This window comes from Emys orbicularis, chromosome 1 (genome assembly GCF_028017835.1).
Source record: "Emys orbicularis isolate rEmyOrb1 chromosome 1, rEmyOrb1.hap1, whole genome shotgun sequence".
Lineage (NCBI taxonomy): Eukaryota > Metazoa > Chordata > Testudines > Emydidae > Emys > Emys orbicularis.
Window position 1 is genome coordinate 356,656,563 of NC_088683.1, and position 20,020 is coordinate 356,676,582.

The 20,020-nt window shown below is 47.9% G+C and overlaps 1 protein-coding gene across 1 annotated transcript in view; it reads right to left on the bottom strand.

Annotated features, from left to right (window-relative positions):
- Nucleotides 1-20,020, bottom strand: part of GDPD5 (glycerophosphodiester phosphodiesterase domain containing 5) — a 205,520-nt gene that overhangs the window by 80,423 nt on the left and 105,077 nt on the right. The window contains exon 2 of the mRNA XM_065422704.1: nt 16,461-16,564. Coding sequence (XP_065278776.1) covers nt 16,461-16,564 — 104 coding nt within the window. The remainder of the gene's footprint in view (nt 1-16,460; nt 16,565-20,020) is intronic.

Sequence of the window (20,020 nt, forward strand, 5' to 3'; positions counted from 1 at the left end):
CCTTAACTAAAGTCTTTCCACTAGAAAGGATAATAGTGTTATGGATAAGAAGCGATCAGACCAGATTGCGTGTGGGAGATTTAGTGTTGTGTAAGGTGCCTGGCAGAGCCCAGGAGGCTGAATGCTCTATTTATGGGCAGAACCACTTCTGGCACAGGACGCGGATATGTAGGCTTCCCCCACACCATGGGTGTGCCATAACCCTGACCTGGAGGGCCCATCTGGAGGGAAGAAAAAAGGAGCTCAGTCCTTATGACCCGCTCAGTCCTTTGCCCAATCTCTGCTGAGCTTGAGAACAAGAGGTTTAATCGAGAAGGTGATTTTTGGAGATGTGGAAAACTGGCCACTAGAAGCTGGAACGAGGCCACCAACTCATTGCAAGTAGGTCAAACAGCCTGCAGAGGGTGCACTACAGAGCTGAGCATTGAACAAGCAAAAAAACCATGTCCCTTCAAATAAGAAAAATACATAAAAACCCTCTTCGAAACAAGGCAATATAGTGTATCTGTAGCCTTTGCCCCCACACCTCCCACCTTCTCCCTCTGGTTCAGTCTTCAATGCGCCTATCTATTCAGAGCAGGAGAGATGAGGCGTCAAACTCTTTCTGTGTATTAGCTGCGGCACAAACCACAATCTCCCACTGACGTCAATGGGAGACTTGCACAAAGATCAAGGACACGTTACAGCTTCTGTGTAGCAAAGAGTTATTTGTTCTGCACTTTATTGTTGCGTTCACCATTGTACAGTGGGCAGATACACTCATCTGTAGGACCTCCACAATATCCTAAGACGCCCACATCCCCATTGTGTCCAAGCGCCTGCCAGCAGGGCATTAAGAGACATGACTGACACCTGTCACATGTCGTTCATTGTCTCTCCAGGGGAGACTTGTACGTGCAATGGAGTGTTTTATTTTGGTGGTGGGGGGGGGGTTGTCATTTTTTTCTAATTTCATTTCTTTTTTTAGCTGTACACTTTGCTGTATGTGTCCATTGGCGAAGGCAGGTCAGAGGTGGTCCTGCACCAGCAGTGGAAGGTGGTGGTTTATGATGGTCCTTAGTCCCTGTGGAGTTTGTTCCACAGTCTGGGACTGGTCCCTATGAAAGCTTTGCCCCCTGCACAGGTAGAAAGTTCAGTTGAGCCAGAGTAGCAGAGTTGTGGACCATATTCTTCATCCCGGAGCTATAGGCTCTTGTAGATATGCTGGACCCAGGCCACTGCATGCCTTGAAGACGAGGACTGAGACCTTGAAAATGACTCACTAGTCTATGAAAAGCCAGTATAGCGAGCAAAGGACAAATTGGAGGTGCTTGCAGCCGCCCGTGTTGCAGAGGAGACGCGTTGCAGGGTTCTGTTCTAGCTGGAGTTTCCCCAAGCACTGATGGTTTCATACCCAGGATTACTGCACTGCTGTAATCCAAACAAGCAGTGACAGAGATGTGAGTAATTAAGCGAGGTCACTGTCTCCCAGGATGGGGTGAAGCCTCCTGGCCAAACACAGAAGGTAGAAAGCGTTCCTTGCGGGTGCTGCTAGGATAGTGAGTAATCACTGCAAACTGCACTGGCCAATTGTGGGTGTGTACCTTCCTCCACAGGGGCTGCACCATGGCTACAATCTCTTCCAAGTGCTTTCCTCTACCCACCAGCATCACCCCCATTTTGCTTGGGTTCTGCTTCAGCCAGCTGTTTTTCATCCAGGAGCTGAACTTGTCCAAGCACTGGGCCATCACAACCACCCTTTCTGCCCTTTGTTTTTCTTTCTGCCCCATCTCATCTCTGTTTCGCTCCCTATCCCTGCCTGCCCACCTTCCCTTTCCTCCCTGCAGCAACTCTCAGTTCCTCCCCACCCCATACCCAGGGGGCTATTTCCCCATCCTAACCCGCCCCACCCGCTAAAATGATCATCCACTAAACTGACATTCAATGAAAAAATTTACTCAGTCTCTTTACTTCCGCCTTTCTTGTGCACCCTTTCCCCATGTTCCCCATATCCCTTTTCACTATCTCCTGCTCAGCTTCTGATTCCCTTCTCTCCAGTGCAGGGAGATTGGTTCAGTCTTCTTCCGTGCCCGCTTCCCACCCATCTCTGTTGGCAGGGTAGAGATGCTGACAGTGAAAGAGTTAACGATAATAGCTTGAACCAAGTAGACTACGATCAGTGCTGTAAGAGATACCACCCCCTTCTCACGGGACTTCAAATGTCAAATTTGCATTTAAATGGAGAGACTTTCCAATAATACTCTCCCAGACCTAAGCGGTAATTAAAGAGCCTACCGTATTGCCAGTTTTCATGCAAGGATCAGTGAACCCAACGAAACACAAGATGAACTTGGACTCCGGCTCTCTGTCTTGCCAAAAAGACAGTATCCCATGTTGACGAAAGTTATACAATCTTGGGGTTTCAGCTGAAGCCACAGTTCCCCGCAGTGGAGACCCCATACAGATGTATGTGTTTGATTTCCAGTGCTAGCTTTTGGAAATGCTTTAGATCACGAAGCGCTGCCAGCAAGATGACTTGAGCATGCGAGTGCTTTCCCCCAAGTGGCTCTTTGCCATCCCCATATCTGACTTGCCTGTCAAAAGCATCAGTTCTATAGAATCAACCAGAGCACCTGCCCTCTACAGTAACCAACAGAGAGGAAAGGAGCAAAAGGAAACAAGGGCAGAGACACGTACACGTACATGGTTAGAAAACAGACATTGACTCTTCAGGGATTTGCACAGCAAATACTAAAGAAACCCCTGGAGTTTCTGGGAATGTTGCCCCAAAACAGCACTACACTCTTATGTGCAAGGGCTTCTTAAGATGACTTGGAAACCTAGTTATATGCATCTGTAGCATTAAAATTACTGAGACTTTAACAAGAACAGTCTTCAAACAGTGCTCAGCCTGCAGACAAAAGAACTGGGGGGGAGGGGAAATACCCCCAAATACATTTAACTCCCACAAACTCATATCAAACCATCTTCTGTAAATCCACAAAAGACAGGACATTGGCAGTTGGATCCTCCTTCCTCCTCACACCTTGTGTCCAAGTGTAATGCAGGATCTTGAGCCCAGTCCTGGCCCCACTGGAGTAAACGGGAATTTTCCCCAATGACTTCGGTGAAAGCGGGAGCAGATCCCTTTTGTAGCATAGGCCCTGTAGCACTTAGGTACACTGGTGCAAATGAAGCCTGACCCAGAAAGCCCCTCTCCCAGCTTTTGTAAACCTAATTCTGATCCTTAATATAATTTTAAATCTTGCCCTGTGCTTAGTTCCCCTCTGTGCTGAGGTTCCATGTTTTTGGAAGCAAAGCAGAAAGACATTCGTCGGGCTCTGCAGTGGGTTATTTTCTAGACTTAAAACACAATTGCAGTTGAATCCTCATGTGGCAGGGAGGAGAGGTTGAGTGCTAGACAGGTGAGGCAATGCCGACTCACAGGCTTGCTTAGGCATGGCCACCTGAACTTTTGAGTCCTAGCGCACCGCTTGGTTGATTTTGCCTCCGTAGTCCACTCAAAAAAAAATCAAAACACGCTGCCTTCATGGCACTCCTAGCTCCGCTGATCCAAGGCATGAATCCTATTGAAAGGTTCACATCCAAGTTTCTAATACAACAGTGTGGAGCACCACCAACCACATAATGGGCCGTGGGGTCTGGAATAGGGAACCGGGAGTCAGGATACCTGGATCCTATGGCTCTTCCAACCAGGGCCGGCGCAACCCATTAGGTGACCTAGGCGGTCGCCTAGGGTGCTACAATTTGGGGGGAGGCCACAGAGGCGGTATTTCGGTGGCGGGACCTTCCGCCGCCTCTGTGGGGGGTGGCATTTCGGGGCAGGACCTTCCGCCGCCTAGGGCAGCAGAAAAGCTGGCGGCGCTCCTGCTTCCAACCTATTGTGTGGGGATCTGGTCTGCAGAATCCCCAAAGTTTCAAGCCTCTCCCCATGTCATTCGGTGAATACATCATACAATGAAGCTGATGGAGAGCTCATGAGACAATGCAGACTGATGTGCCAGCAGCGCACAGTTCACACAGCATTTGCAAAGGCAAAAGGCCCCGATCACCCACCTTTCACAATCCTTGTCCAAGACTAGCAGCAAGGAGAAGAGCAGCTGGCGAAAGCTGAACCCAGGCAGGACCGAGGTGATGCTGACATACAGCGGGAAGCAGCTGGAAGAACTCGACTTCTCCATAACCGCCTCTGCTACTGAAGATTTCTGGCCTCTAACTGTTAAGCTGGACCCCAGTCTGAGGGTCCTTTTGGCCAGACAGCCACAGCGGCAAGAGATGTCCGTCACAATTCAGGGTGACCATACCTCCCCCTCTGTAGTACAGCAAGCACACCCACACTCAGGCTTCTGGCTCCCCTGGGCAGAGACCCCCAGCTTTTCCCCTTCCAACCAGGGTATTTCCAGGCTGAACAGTTCCCTGCCTACACTGTGATTCCTCAGCAAGGCAAAGCATCTTAAAAGGCCAGGCCTGCGCTTTGCTTTCTCTTCAGAGACTAACAACAAAGTAATGGCCAGGAGTTAGAAGTTACCACACCGTTTTTTCTAAGCAAACGTTTATTTGTAAGCTATAAAGCAATACAGAGAAAACATTCAAACCAATAAAAGAACCTACACATGTGCTGATAAGCGCATCAGAGATCATCCCAACTCCAACATGGGCTCTGGCAGATGAGCTGTCCTTCAAACCACACACAAGAGTTTTCCTGTGGTTTCAAGTTCACAACAGCCTTTGCTCAGAACAAAACACTCATGGAAAGTGTTTACAGCCTAGGTGGCTTTGATCAGGAGTTTCCAGGAGCAGGTAACCAGGAGACAATGGGGTTCTCTCTCCAGGCCTCCCAAGGGCCTCCAAAGAAATCCACTTCACATGTATTGTCCCAGCCAGTTATTTCAAGTTCCTAACACTTCCCACAAATTACATTAATCATGTCTCCCTCCTAAAGAAGTTCCATGCAGGGCTGCCCAGAGGATTCAGGGGGCCTGGGGCAAAGCAATTTCAGGGGCCCCTTCCATAAAAAAAAGTTGCAATACTATAGAATACTATATTCTCATGGGGGCCCCTGTGGGGCCTGGGGCAAATTGCCCCACCCTCTGGGCGGCCCTGGTTCCATGCAATCCCACCATAATACATAAAACTTTGGATTTTTAATACTATGAACTCAACTAATTAAACTTAATTCAACAAGATTTAACTTCATTCAGTAAGGTTTGTCCAGAACGTTGTCATGTCTGTCACAACGCCCACTTCCATCTGCAAGTGGCCCTATTCTATCCGGCATAGATCTGGTGATCCACACATTCAGGAACACCAGGCTTCATCACTACAGCCCATTATATCTAAGAATAAAGCTACATCCCCTGATGCAGATTTGATGGATACAAAACATGACAGCCTGTCGGCATAGCAGCACAGACCTCCATGAATACATCACTTGGTGCTCCTCTTTGAATACAGGAGCCCAGCTCAAGGTTTCTATCCCGATTCCAAGATCCAGAAAATGAGGGAATTTGAGCCACACAAACTGAAGTGGGGGGGAAGGGTTCACAGATACCCATGAGCGCCTGAACTGCTGAGTGTCACACGGCTCAGATTGATACGGTTCCGTGCATTTATTGCTTTTGCCATCTACATCCCTTAAAGTCCCCCTGGATTTTAATGAAAGTCTTCACTTGATGTTTAATATTAAAGTTTAAAACCTGTATTACTGTGTTATAAAAAACAGATCTGTGTTCCCCAGAATCTAGATGAAATCAGGAATTAAGAATTTATTATATAGCTTTAGAGGAGAACAGGATCTAGCCTGCTAGCTCCAAAGCCTCATGTATCCTTCCTTTTTCCAGCCGTGGTTTGACTATGCAGATATAACCTCTATGCACTGGTGACTTGAAATAAAATCAACTGAATATATGCACCATAGGGAATCACCCCAGGCAATACATTTAAAACATTTACTTATTTTTGGAGGCATGAAGCATAAAAGCTGGGAAGGACATCACATATTCAGGGCTGCCAGCCTTTTAGATAAAGGATGAAAGCCTGCAGCGATGTGTCAAGCTGTGGTTTTGGTTTGTCTCTATATACTACATTTCAATCCCAAAGCGTAACTCTTGCCAAGTTCGGGGCCCCATCCTGCGACCATCTGCCTACGTGAACCACATTGTCCACATGAATAGCCAGTTTAACTCAATGGGATTGCTCACCCGGGGAAATCTGTGCAGGGCTGGGCCCTTAATACGATATACAAACTATACACAGGGATTACCACACTGATCTGTGAAGCATCGCTGCCTCTCAGGTGAGCGGTAGCAGCTGATTAGCAGCACCTGGCAATGCGTTTGCAAAAGTCTGGGTCAGGAAATGACGACTACTCTATTCATTTGAAATTGCAGGTGCTGCTTTAGACAGGCAGAATGAAATAGAAATAGAAATTAATGGAGATATCCCATCTCCTAGAACTGGAAGGGACCCTGAAAGGTCATTGAGTCCAGCCCCCTGCCTTCACTAGCAGGACCAAGTACTGATTTTGCCCCAGGTCCCTAAGTGGCCCCCTCAAGGATTGAACTCACAACCCTGGGTTTAGCAGGCCAATGCTCAAACCACTGAGCTATCCCTCCCACACCTTAAAGAGTTTACACTCTAGATTGCAACAGGATGACTGGAGAATGAAAAACAGAGAATGGGGTAACAGGCCTCCACTTGTCTCACTATTCCAGCTCTTGTTGGCTGGTAGGCACCGCAGCAGAGGCGAGGTTTAAAGAGGATCCTCGTTCATACTGCCTGCATGTCAGTTACCGGTGCAAGTGTCTCTGCCTGAACCACACAGGCGCTCCTGCTTTTCCTACATGCCACTTGGCTGGGCACTTTTTTGCTCGCTAGTGCATTTTATTACATTGCAAACAGCTATGCTGAAAAAGCCAGGATGCGCCTCTGTGTAGCCAGTGCAAAGTAACGTTTCCTCCATCCCCAGGATTAGCCTCACAGTAATTAAAGCCTCACGCTGAGTTATCCTCCTCTTTCCTATTATTTTCATAGAATTTTGGGCTATTTTTAAAACAGTGCTGTTTCCGTACACCACTGATGTCAGGACTTGAATGCATCCCAAAGCAGGTGGCTAATTGGGGTCTGGTACATACTGAGCAACCGGCCCATTTTTAACATCAAACTGTGATGCTTGAATGGCTTAATGCATATACAGAGTCCTGCTACTTCCAGTCCAGTTAGCATCTTCCACAGCTACTCTTATTATACGTGGGAGATTTCTTCCCAACGCCATCCACTCACCCAGGGCTCCCGACCCTCTCACTAGGACCATGGGTTCCATTAACATTCAATTTTAATAAGCAACACCTTCCTGCCATATGATGGGGCATATGGTGACCAAAGCAGCTTCCCAGGAGCTTTCATAACGGGGCGCCCACATTTTGCGTCACCAAGGGCTGCACTTCCTACATCAGTTCATTAATTCTCCTACTCATGAAGCACAGAATGCACATTTCGGATCACCTGTTTCCAGAGAGCCCACAGTCTCCTACCAATGTTGCGACCTGCTCTATATTAAGGCTGAGGTGGGACGGCGTGGCAGCTCTCCAGCATGTGCAAAGCTGTCCGGGAGGTCTTCTCCATCCAACCCTTGTTGGATCAAACACGCAAACATGGCGGGCTGGGATTCCAGCATATGGAACAGATGGCCAAGCCACCTGAGACAGCACTGAGTCACTTGGGAAGACACTGGAAGCAATGGAGCGCATTGGTGTGGGTCCAATGCCTGTTACGAGGTGAGACCACCATATGCCTTCAATACGTCATTGCAGTTTCCTGTCAAAAGCATTCAATTGGCGCATTTGCAAAAGAGGGGGGCACACAATCAGAAAAACTGCTTGTCCCATGCTCAACAGAATTGCTTGTTGTGCTCCTCAGGAATACAACCCGTTAGCAGATTAACTGCAGGATAAGTGCACAGCTGCAAGGAGAGGGAGACCACAGACTCTGTTTTAGGATTGCATTAGCAGCTGTATGACACTCAGGCCCCATTAGCGCAGAGGTTGTACTGTGGGACACAGCAATCTATTACTGGTGTCTAGGGCTACCATATGTCCGGATTTCCCCGGACATGTCCGGCTTTTCGGTCTATAAATAGCCATCCAGGGGGGATTTCTAAAAATCTAAAAGTGTCCGGGATTTCCCCCCGGTCGGCTATTTATAGACAGAAAAGCCGCTGCTCGCCAGCCAAAGCCCCTTCCCGGCTCCCCCCATCCCCTGCAGCCCCTGCAGCCTTACCATGCCGCCCGGCCCCGCAGCGGTCTTCCCCCTCCTCCCCTCCCCTGAACGCTCCGCCCACCTGCTCCTCCCCCCCCTGCTTCCCGCGAATCAGATCTTCGCGGGAAGTCTGAAAAGAAGCAGGGGCAGGCGGGCGGCAGCAGCAGGTAAGCTGGGGCGGGGGGAGGGAGGAGAGCTCCGGGGAGGCGCGGCCCTGGCCGAGCGGCTCCCTCCAGCCCGGGCCGAGCGGCGCCCGGCGGCCCCGGCCCTGGCCCCAGAGGCTCCGGCCCGGCTCGGGCCCCGGAGCACTGGCCCCGGTTCCGGCCAAGCGCACCAGCCCGGCCCCGGCCGAGCAGCGCCGGCCGAGCACCCCCGGCCCCAGCAGCTCCGGCCCGGCTTGGGCGCCCAGAGCGCGCCGGCCCAGCCCTGGCCGAGCACCTCCGGCCCGGCCCCAAACCCCGCGACCCTGGCTGGAGCTCCGGCCGGAGCGCAGCCCGATTCCTGGGCTCTTTAAAGCCGGCCCTGGTCAGGGGACAGGGAGGGGGGGTTGGATGGGTCGGGAGTTCTGGGGGTCCTGTCAGTGGGCGGGGAGCAGTTGGATAGGGCGTGGGAGTCCCGGGGGTCTGTCTGGGGGAGGGGGTATGGATATGGGGTGGGAGTGTGGAAAGGGGTCGAGGCAGGCAGGGAGCAGAGGGGGTTGGATGGGTCGGGAGTTCTGGGGGTCCTGTCAGGGGGCGGGGAGCAGTTGGATAGGGCATGGGAGTCCCGGGGGTCTGTCTGGGGGCGGGGGTGTGAATATGGGGTGGGGGTGTGGATAAGGGTCAGGGCAGTCAGGGGACAGGTAGGGTCCTAGGGGGGCAGTTAGGGTGGGGGGTTCTCAGGAGGGGGCAGTCAGGGGACAAGAAGCAGGGCGGCTTAGATAGGGGGTGGGGTCCTAGGGGGCAGTTAGTGGCAGGGGTCCCAGGAGGGGGCAGTCAGGGGACAAGGAGCAGGAGGGGTTGGGGGTTCTGAGGGGGGCAGTCAGGGGGTGGGAAGTGGGAGGGAGTGGATGGGGGCGGGGCGGGGCAGGGGCGGGGCTCCTCTCCCTCCCCCCCCAGTGTCCTCTTTTTTGCTTGTGGAAATATGGTAATCCTACTGGTGTCTTCAGGTGCTACCAAAAGGATTGAGGCTCTATTGGGCTGGGCGCTGCAAACACACACAGAGACAATCCTTCCCACAACCCAGATACAGAGACAGATGAAGGGCAGGGAGCAGGTACATCTATCATATCAGCACATGGATATGGGATAAATTGGCAGCTTTCTCAGTTGCAAGTTTTGCTGTTATGGTTTTTTTTTTTTTTAAACTAACCCTTCTACTAATATACCCTATGAAATATTATCTCTGTTTTACTGATGAAAATACAGAAACAGAGAAAGTAACTTGCTCCTGATGACAGGAGGGAGCAGTGTTAGTGCTGGGAGTACGACTCGGGAGTTCCTGGCTCCCAGACCCGTTCAGACTTCTAGACCGTGCCATGCCCACATTTTTCAAACATGGTCCGTGATTTTGGGGTGCCCCAGTTTTGGTGAGACGAGCGGAGCACCCATAACTAAGTCAACAGAACTGTGGGTGCTCAGCATCACAAGTTGGGTTCCCAAAACTCCAAGCATCCAAAGTCATCAGCCACTTTTGAACATTTCAGCCTAAGCGCGATGTTCACTTCTCTCTCTTCAGGCCTAGCATGAGCTATCTCCAACTGTGATCTAGATCCAAATGAGGCCTTCTTTCCCAGTCCTCCTCTAGGGTTTTTGCTTCATTAAAAAAATAATTCCTTTTGGATTTTATAATGGAATAAGCTAGGAGATTGAACGACATGATGCACTAGCTGGCACCATTACAAACTAGAGAGTGCCATAACTCCTACCCTGCTGGCTGGTGTCCAGTACGCTTCAGCTGCCAGAAGGCCTGCAGGCAGTGCAAAGCAGCTGGACACATTCACCCATACAGAGTTGGAGCCACCTGCAGCGGTGACACTCCAGAGGGGTCAGGATCCTTCATTGGGATCTACACACTAATGCTAGAAGGGAAAATAACGTGCTAGGGAAGCAGTTTTGTCTAGTAGTTTGAGCCAGGACTTAAGGGATCTATTCCAAACTCTGCCAATGAGACAAGGGGGGAGTTTAGGCAAGTCACTTAAGCACTACGCTTCAATTTATCCAGCCGCTTTATAGATGTAATATTGGTTCCTCATTAGGGTACTTCGAAGGAAACTCAGCAACTGACCTTTGCAGAGCTTTGTTTGGATTTCTCCTGGTTTCTTCCAGAGACCTGGCAAAACCTTCCAGCAGCCCAGGTTTGCTCATCACCTTGGCAACCCTGCTCCACTTTGGTTTCAAATTCCAATGTGAATCTGAAACCAAGTGAGTTGTGTGCAGTTAGAGCTTTGTTGCAAACATTTTACCTGGTCTCTACTCATGTGGCTTCATTGTCTTTAACAGGTCAGATTTAAAAAGTAGTAGAAATGTCCAGGATGGCTTTGAAAGAAGTCTGAAGTATTCACTTTCCATTCCTTTGCTATGAAAAGCAAAAGCAGTGCTGGAAAAAGCCCTGGCCAGTTCGCCAAGTGCGTCCACACAGAAAACACTCCCCCCTGCTCCCAGGCAGCAAGTCTCAGAACCCGGGTCAGCGGACTGCTGCAGAGCTAAAAATGGCAGTGTAGAGGTTTGGACTCACCAGGGTTCAGAGCCTAGGCTCCAGCCGAAGTCCAAATGTCTACACTGCTATTTTTAGTCCCACAGCATGAGCCCCTTGAGCCAGAGTCAGTTGACCTGGGCTCGGAGACTCACTGCTGCTTTTTTCATAGGGTGACCTGGGGGCGGGGGAGAGTTGCACTGTGTAGACATACCCAGAGAAACTGGGGCTGTGGCATCGGGGCTTACAAGAAAGAGAGAGGAAAAAAATGTGCATTTGATATGGGATGACAGAAGAAAAGATATTGGGGATCTTGAGGGGAATTTAAACCCTTGCACTTTCCCCTCAGGTAAAACAAAAATAATAAAAACATTAGAACATCAGCCGCACACAGGTATTTGCTGAACATTTGGACCCAGTTAATTTGTATTATTTATATTGTGATAGCACATAGGAGCCTTAGTCACACCCCAGGACCCTATGGGGTGAGGCGCTGTGAAAGTGCAGAACAAATAGACGGTCCTTGCCCCCAAACAGCTCGCAATCGAAGACGAAAGAGAGGCAGATACAGACAGACGGGGGAGCACACAGAAACAACACGTCTCAGCGCGGTAAGTAAGCAACGAGGGGAAACCATGGAGAGGAAAAACACGAGAAGGAAAATGAAGTGCCATGAGTGACATTACAACAAAACTCGCAGAGGATTGGTGACAGGTGTCTAAAAGACACCTCATCATGGTACCACCACCTGAGACTGAGTTTCTCTTCAGCACTTTAAGTTATTCTCCCCAGCCCGCAACATCAAGTTATTCCAGGATATAAGACATCCCAAATAAACACGTTCCACTCTAAATGTCTATGAGGATGGACAGGCCATGCTCAATAAAACGGTCAAATGAGCTGACAGGATACAAGCTACCCCCAAACACATCCTCAGGAGCAATATGTTAATCTCACTGCTGAAAACATGAACTTGTTTAGAGACAGCCTTGTCTTGTATTAGTCATTTCTGGCAGAAAATCGCTACCATCATTAAGTTTTTTGAACATTCATTCAATAACTTCAGCATCCTAACAGGCAGTTTATTTATGGGATCAACTACCAGTTGCGTTTTTAATAGAATTTGCACATTGTCTTTGACAGGAAGAGGATTGCTGAAGTGATTTAGTTGACAGTAGCTTGGGCTTTGCTCTAAAGCGTTTTAGAAAATTGCTAAGACATATTGCAAGAAATTCAATTTTATTATAGGTGGGCTGAGTAAGGTTGCCTGAACTTTCCATAAAAATGCCTTTTTTGGTTGCTTATAACTTTGCAAAATTTTAACTGTCTGCATACCGGCTGTCTAGCCCAGGCTGATTTTTATTTCCCCCCCCACAAGAATATGGTTCTGCTGTTTCTGAGAACAAGGCTAGGGGAAAACATGTTCTGCAGTGATTAAAAAATTCTGGTGATTTTTTCTTTGAAACATTCTAGTGCCCCTGTGCTGTGGAGCAGGGACTTGAAATTCAGCAGTGGGGGTTGGGGGCTGTGTGTCAGGGATTTGCCTTTTGCCATCCCTGTGAAAATTCACCACAGTTTGGCCGAGTTATAAAGGCTTTGGGGAGGGGGGTGGGGAAGGGAATCACGGTTCGCACATGCTCAGTTGCGACTTTTGGATTTTCGCAGGTAAAATCTCTGAAGAGTCCAGCCTCAACCGCCATGTTCCATCCCCACACCGAACCTAGTGCTGACCTGACTGTGCAGGGGCCATCCCCACAGAGCAAAGGAGCATACTCCCGCACAGGGCTAGAGGGACTCGGAAGAACTTTCGCTGTAATGGCTGCCCAGGCCAGCGTGGGGCCAGGAACCGGAACTAAAAGCAGGGAGCAGCTCTCTCCTGCGCTCTCGATGCCCTGGCTGCAGCATGGAGAAGGAAGCCATCCGATCTGAATGCAGAGGGGACAATACGCGGACTAGGAAGACGGGAAAGGACTAGGCTGGGACAAGGAACCTACCGAAACCGAGGACTGGAAAAGGGAAAGAAACTGAGCGGGAGTTGGCGAAGGGAGATGGGAACAGGAGCCATGGATGATGGGGAGAGACTGGGAGCTGGTGAGGGAACTGGGGTGGAGAATAGGAGAAAGTTGGCTGGGAAGGAACACCTGAGATCCGATGATAAGCTTGAGGGAATATGGGACTGGCTGGACAAGGAAACTGGGACTAAGCAGTCTAAGCACCTGTCTGCATGGAAGAAATGTGGGAGGAGAGAGCTCTGACAAGAAGCTGGGACTGATGGGGCTAAGAGACTGAGGAAAGGAGCCGGGGTGTGGGGGGAGGAGGTGACTGAGATTGGATGAGAATCACAATGGCCGGGGGGAAGGGGCGGGGGGAGAAGAGACAGATTAGAGGAGGAGCTGGGGTGGGGTGGTAAATTGGAACTTGGACTGAGATAGTGGGGATTGTTGGAAGAGAAAGGACGCTTTCATGGTTAAGACAGTTGAATGCGTTCCTGGAGAACTGGATCCTACCCCTGCCTCTGCCCAAGAGTTCCCATGTGACGCTGGGTAAGTCACTGCAACCTAACTTTCCCCAGTGGTCACTACTTGGGAGCGGCTCATTTTCTGGGTGCCTGGCTTGAGACCCTGGCGTCTGATGTGCGGAAGTGCTGAGCACTCAGAGCTGCCACTGAAGTCCCTGGGAGCCGTACTGGAACATAGTTAGTGCTATACAATGCTGAGTACTCTGAAGAATCAGGTCCTAGGTATCTCAAATTGGGCACCCAAAATTAATGGCTACTTTTGACCTTCATCTCACTGTAACTCAGCTCCCCATCTGCAAAATGAGGCTCAGGCTCCCTCACTCCATGGGGGCGGTTGTGAATGTTTGTGAAGCATTTCGAATATTATAAATGATGAGCACCACAGTAATTTCCTCCTGGGATTTTCTAGTTCTGTCTTCAGAGCAGGAGGTGAATAATGTGCAGTAAACAGGGCCTGGGGCCACACATTTAACAATGAGGATAAAACAAAATATTGCACAGCGGCTCATTAATTGAGCGCCGTCCATCCTGTGCACTGAATGAAGGAGGGACCCTGTGGAAAAAATACTGCAAGACCACGTAGTTAAAGACTGTATCATAATACGGATGCACAGCGGTTGTGGGGGGTGAATTAGCTTCATTCTTTTAACATATTTCATATTTTTATAATATACATTACACACAGTAATAAACTAAGGTATATTGAAAGAAATATTTTTCTTAATAAAGGAAGCATCGCTGTATCTCTTTTCTCCCAAAGAGAAATCATCAGGATCCAGCACCTTTGGTAATAAGACAGAGCAAACAAATCCACTAAATACGTTTTTAAGCATTCTGCGCATATTTAACATACACATACACTGACTTCCTCTGTGATTGTACCTATCAGAATGGAGCACCCAGAACAATGCACTACATCAGAACAATAGGGAGATGGGAGTGACAGGCAGGTATGTATTGTGGAAGCACTGATAGTGGCTCCATAGTTAGGCCTACGTCAGGCTTTTGACTGACAGGATCTTAAAACTTCCCTGGAGAAAAAAGAATAGGTTAGATGTAGGTTGGCCAGGTGCCCGGTTTTTGACCGGAAAGTGGTCGAAAAGGGAACCTGACAGTGTCCGGACACCTCTCCTGACTGGACACCCAAAGTCGGGTCACTGCGGGTGGGGGAGGCACCGGGTCATCACCCGCACCAGCCGCTGCTCGGCTGAGGCCACGTCCTACCTGCATTGGGCAGCTGCAGATCCCAGCCCTGGCTCCAAGGCAAGTCCCTCCCGACCCAGGATGGGGATGGGGAGAACAGCAAGCGATTGGCGGGAGGTGGGATGGGGAAGGCGTGTGAATGGGGGCGGGGTCTTGGGGGAAGAGGCAGGGAGGGCAGGGCCGGGCCTCTGGGGAAGGTTTTCAACTAGGGGTAAAAAAATGGAAATGTATCAGAGTAAGCTGGTTTTGTGTATACATGGTTTGTGTATAAATAAGCATTTTTGTTTGGTTGCCTCCTTTAGCCTTTATAGTGGAGAGAGGAGTTTGAACCTAGACAAAAAAGTACCACTTCTGTTTTGGTTCGGTTTGAATTTTTCACATTTGGGAGGATCAGTTTGAAAAACAAAAGCCAAAACTAGAATAAAAAAATATCACTACAACTAGAATAGCCAACGTAGATTCAATCTGGGGTCTGACAGTCTTATGGAAGCAAACAATTGACAAGGATCAACAGGATATGACATCACAATACCTTCTTACACAACAGGCATTTGTTAAATAAAATTACTAACTAGAGACACAAACTCACTTCAACAACTTGACTTCCACCTTTTTTCTCCACGTTTACCATGGAGCATACCCAATCTGGAACGCTGCACAGCCCACGTATAGTGGCTAAATAATATAAATACAAGTATATATATCAATACATTTACCAATGTAGACCAGAGGTTCTCAAATTGGGAGGCGGGCCCCCCTGAGGGCAGGGCGGAGAATGTATTGGGGGAGAGGGGGGGGTGGCGTGAGAAGAAAAAAAAATCTTACTGTGCACGTTTTGCCCACAGCAATGAATAACTAGCAGTGCTGATTCCTCCAGACACATCAGGTGCTCAGACAGGCTGTACATTTTCATTGATTTTGGTTACGTTTGCATAGCATTATACAAAATCGTTGCCATCTCTACGTGAATCCATTTGCCGCGAGGCGGTGTGCACATTTAATTGTAAGCATCGACCACCATTGCAGTTTTGTTTTGGCTCTTATGACCATGGGTCGTTGGCTCTGTTTGAATCAAGGTCTTATTGATTTTAATATCTAGTGAGGGTTACGTGTTGGGTTTTTTTTTAATTGGCATATATACTTGTGCGGCGGGGGAGGGAGGGCATAAACTACGACAGACACAAAGAACATAAGAACGGCCATACTGGGTCAGACCAAAGGTCCATCCAGACCAGTATTGTGTCTTCCGACAGTGGCCAATGCCAGGTGCCCCAAAGGGAGTGAACCTAACAGGTAATGATCAAGTGATCTCTCTCCTGCCATCCATCTCCACCCTCTGACAAACAGAGGCTAGGGACACCATTCCTTACCCATCCTAGCTAATAGCCATTAATGGACTTAACCTCCATGAATTTATCTAGTTCTCTCTTAAACCCTGTTATAGTCCTAGCCTTCACAACCTCCTCAGGCAAGGAGTTCCAAAGTTGACTGTGCACTGTGTGAAGAAGAACTTCCTTTTATTTGTTTTAAACTTGCTGCCCAAGAAGAGGGGTGTGATCAAATAAGTTTGAGAACCACTGATGTAAACAGCCAGAAGACAATCTCACTTAATACAGACCCCACCACCCATTTACTACAGTTACTGATTCCACCAAAGGAACCCAAACGTATCATTAATGTTATAATAAGTTCCTTAAATAAAAACAAACAAACCCCCCCCCCCCACACACACACACACACTAGAGGCCTGGTTCACTTCAAGAACATACGAATCTGCATGTGTTGCCCCCACCAGAAACGCTCTACTTACCAGTTGATTTCATTGTAGTCATTGTGAACTTCCCACCAGAAATAAAACCAGACCAGTGTCAGGAAGAAAGTGAAGGTGAGGATTAGGAACCAGAGGCGCTCCCACTGTGGAGACAAAGGAAATTAACATTAGCAGGGGCCTACAATGCAAGGATTCCAATGCTCAGAACTGATAAAGTCTCATACTTTGTCTACACATAGTTTCTGTACCAATCTAATTAAATTGGTAGAAAAGCAGATTTAGTTCTCTAGTGTGGATGCAGTTGTGCTGGTATAAACACCTTTATTCTGATATAACTAGTCTTGGTAAATTTAAATGTCTATGCCGATATAAATATCTTTAGCCTGGCATAATTACTTCCACATGTGATGGTTGCAACAATTTAAGTAAATTAGCTTTTCTACTGATTTAGTTAAATCAGTGCAAGAATTCTCTGTAGACGAGGTCTAGTTTGAGTTCTTTTTTGATGCATAGAGAATGAATCCCCTCAGCTCTGCAGAGGTGTTTGCAATGAATGAAAATCTAACCTCTGCTGGCTGAAATACTTCACACAGGCTCACTCTGTTGATGCCGAGAAAGAGGAATGGCCTTGTGGCTAAAGCATGGGTCTCAGAATCAAAGAGACCTGGGTTCTACTCCCAGATTTGCCACAGGCTTCCTGTGCAGGGAAAGACACTATTATTCTGGGACACAATTTCCCCATGTGTAAGATCGGGATAATACTCATCTCTCAGGAGTGCTTGAAAGTCTTTATTCACTACAGTTGTCAAGTGCTTTGTGGTCCTTCCTTTGGAAATACTATATAATCTCAAAGTATCTTTACTAGCTGGGCTTCCCCTTCTCACAAGCTCAAGGCAACTGTTGTGAATTCGACTCCCGTTGGTGCCATGTATGTAGTTAGCCAATTATTGTTGTGTCTACATGACTCCATGTACCATGTCATGGATGCTCAAAGAAGAGCTCTGCCTCAATGCTACCCTATGTCTGTAGGCCAGGGGTAATCTATTTTTTGTCAAAGTCCAAATTTCTTGGTATAGTCAAGCTCTAGAAAAAATACAAAAAAACCCAACAATATTGATAATAATAAGTAAATAAAGATTTTTGCAGTCTGTTCAAAAGCATCTGGCAGTCCGAATTTGGCCCCCGGTCTGCCTATTGACTACCCCTGCTGTAGGCCTTTCCATGTCCAAAGCACTCAGATACATGTGTGTGTAAATCCAAAGTTCCCACCGGCATCACTTGTTTTTCCACCCTTATAGAGAGTATTTTGCAAATGATTTAGTGGAGAGAAATAGGCAACATTTGACTCAGACAACCAAGTTTTATATTAATATTCAGTTTTGCTTATTATCTTAAAACCGGCTACTTGGTGTTCCATTCCAATAGACTGGAACGTCCCAAAGATGTTAATTTAGGAAGCAGCATTTGGAGAAAGCTGTTCTGTCCGTAACTAATATCATTACTGTGTGTTCCTCACTGGTTATATTCCACAGCATTAACAGTTCTGCGGGCACAGATGCTTCTGCTTCAAATGCCTTTCAGTTAACTTGGAACAAAAACTGACGTAAATTAACAAAGGAGAACATTCAAATTAGTCCTCTCCCTCCAGAATTAACAAGACAGGATACCCAAATTTATAGGCAGGCTCAACTACTAGAATTTCTTTCTAAACTCTGAACACACTATTAACCGGTTTTCAAAATATTCTTTTCACCTGTGAACTGTGACTTTGCTTTTTAATTACAACAAACAATGTAACCACCACAAATAACTGAGTATGCATTTTGGTATCGCATAAGATTCTACCACTTCTCTCTCCTTTTTATCTTAAAGGTTAGTGTCACTTACGTAACAGTATTTTGATTATAATTCATCATGCACAAGCCTGGATTCTAATTTGGTGACAAGGCTTTTTGCTTTATGCTCCACAGCACAAAATGGGTGCAGAAAATACAAGGGCTGGAATAATTTAATCACCCCCTTTGCTTGCAATAATGTTTTCCACTAGACATTCCTGGTTCTTGACACAGAGGTAAGGCTTGGCTTCTCAAGAAAGCCTAAGGGAGTTGGGTGCTAAATCAATATCAATGGCATTTGGGTGCTTAATTCCCCTAGATCCCTTTCAAAATCCCATCCTAATATTTGACATGTTTAAAATTATCAGCATCAGGGTAAAGACAGAGTGAGGCTGAGGGCTTTTCAGATGCAACTTCTACAAATATTAATTGCAATTAAAGTCACATGGCTAAATTGCTGTGCTGAGATCTTATACACCATCCCCCGCCCACGCCTCCAGCCTGGCTAGGAGTGCACTGAACACAGGCTGTGCATCCTATAGCACATAGCATCCCGAGGCTGATGTGAACCCCCAGGAACGGGAAAGTGATAAAGTTTAGCCATCATGCTACAGCCCCATTGAAATCAATTGAGAGAGTTTTCCCCATTGGTTTCGATAAAGCCAGGATTTCATGCTGAATATATAAATGAGACCTTGCATTTGCCATGCACATCCGCTCCTACTTAATGCCTTTCTGTACACACCGCATATATCAAAGCAACAATTAAAACCAACGTGAGAAGGAAACGTTTCCACGGTAAGATGTCGCATGATAAACCACCTTGGTATTGAAGATCTGCCTAGCCAAGTTGGGGTGGGGGAATGGGAGTGGGGGAGGAGAAAGGGGTTTGTTTTCTTGGATGAAGACAAACAAGAGATTGAATTAGTTAAGAATGAGATATTCTGTTACACTACTCGGGGGGTTGTCACTACGTTTAGAGAGGCACTGACTGCTTTTAGCACAGGAAAATGGGAGTTAGGAGCTCCCAACTCTGCCACTGATTCAAATCATTACTTGGGCAAGTTCCCTAACTTCCCTCTGCCTCAGTTTCCACAAAATGAGTTCAATAATTCCCTCTTTCATGGAAGTGGCATTGGGATTCTCAAATGACCAGCACTAGAGTGGCGTAAATTAACACAATGCACCCGACTTCTACTTTCCTTACCACCAAAATTCATTTGTACCCAAGAGGTGTTTGTGACTATATTTTACACACACTGGATTTTCCCTGCCTCCCCATCACAGGGGTTCTCAACCTTTTTTTCTGAACCTCCCACCCCTAACATGCTATAAAAACTCCATACCCCACCTGTGCCACAACAACAGCGTTTGTGCATATAAAAGCCAGGGCCAGCGTTAGCTGGTAGCAAGCAGGGCAATTACTCAGGGCCTCATGCCACGGGGGCTCCACAAAGCTAAGTTGCTCGGGCTTCGGCTTCAGCCCCAGGTGGCGGGGCTCGAGCTTTCTGTCCTGGGCCCCAGTGAGTCTAATGCCGGCCTGCTTGGCAGACCCCCTGAAACCTGCTTGCGGCCCCCAGGGGGCCTTGGACCCCTGGTTGAGAACTGCTGCCCTATCAAACCCACTTCCTCTTCATTTTAAGAGGTGACTTGTACTCAGAGAAACCTCACTAGTCTTCAACGCAAGAACGGACATACTGGGTCAGACCAAAGGTCCATCTAGCCCAGTATCCTGTCTTCCGACAGTGGCCAATGCCAGGTGCC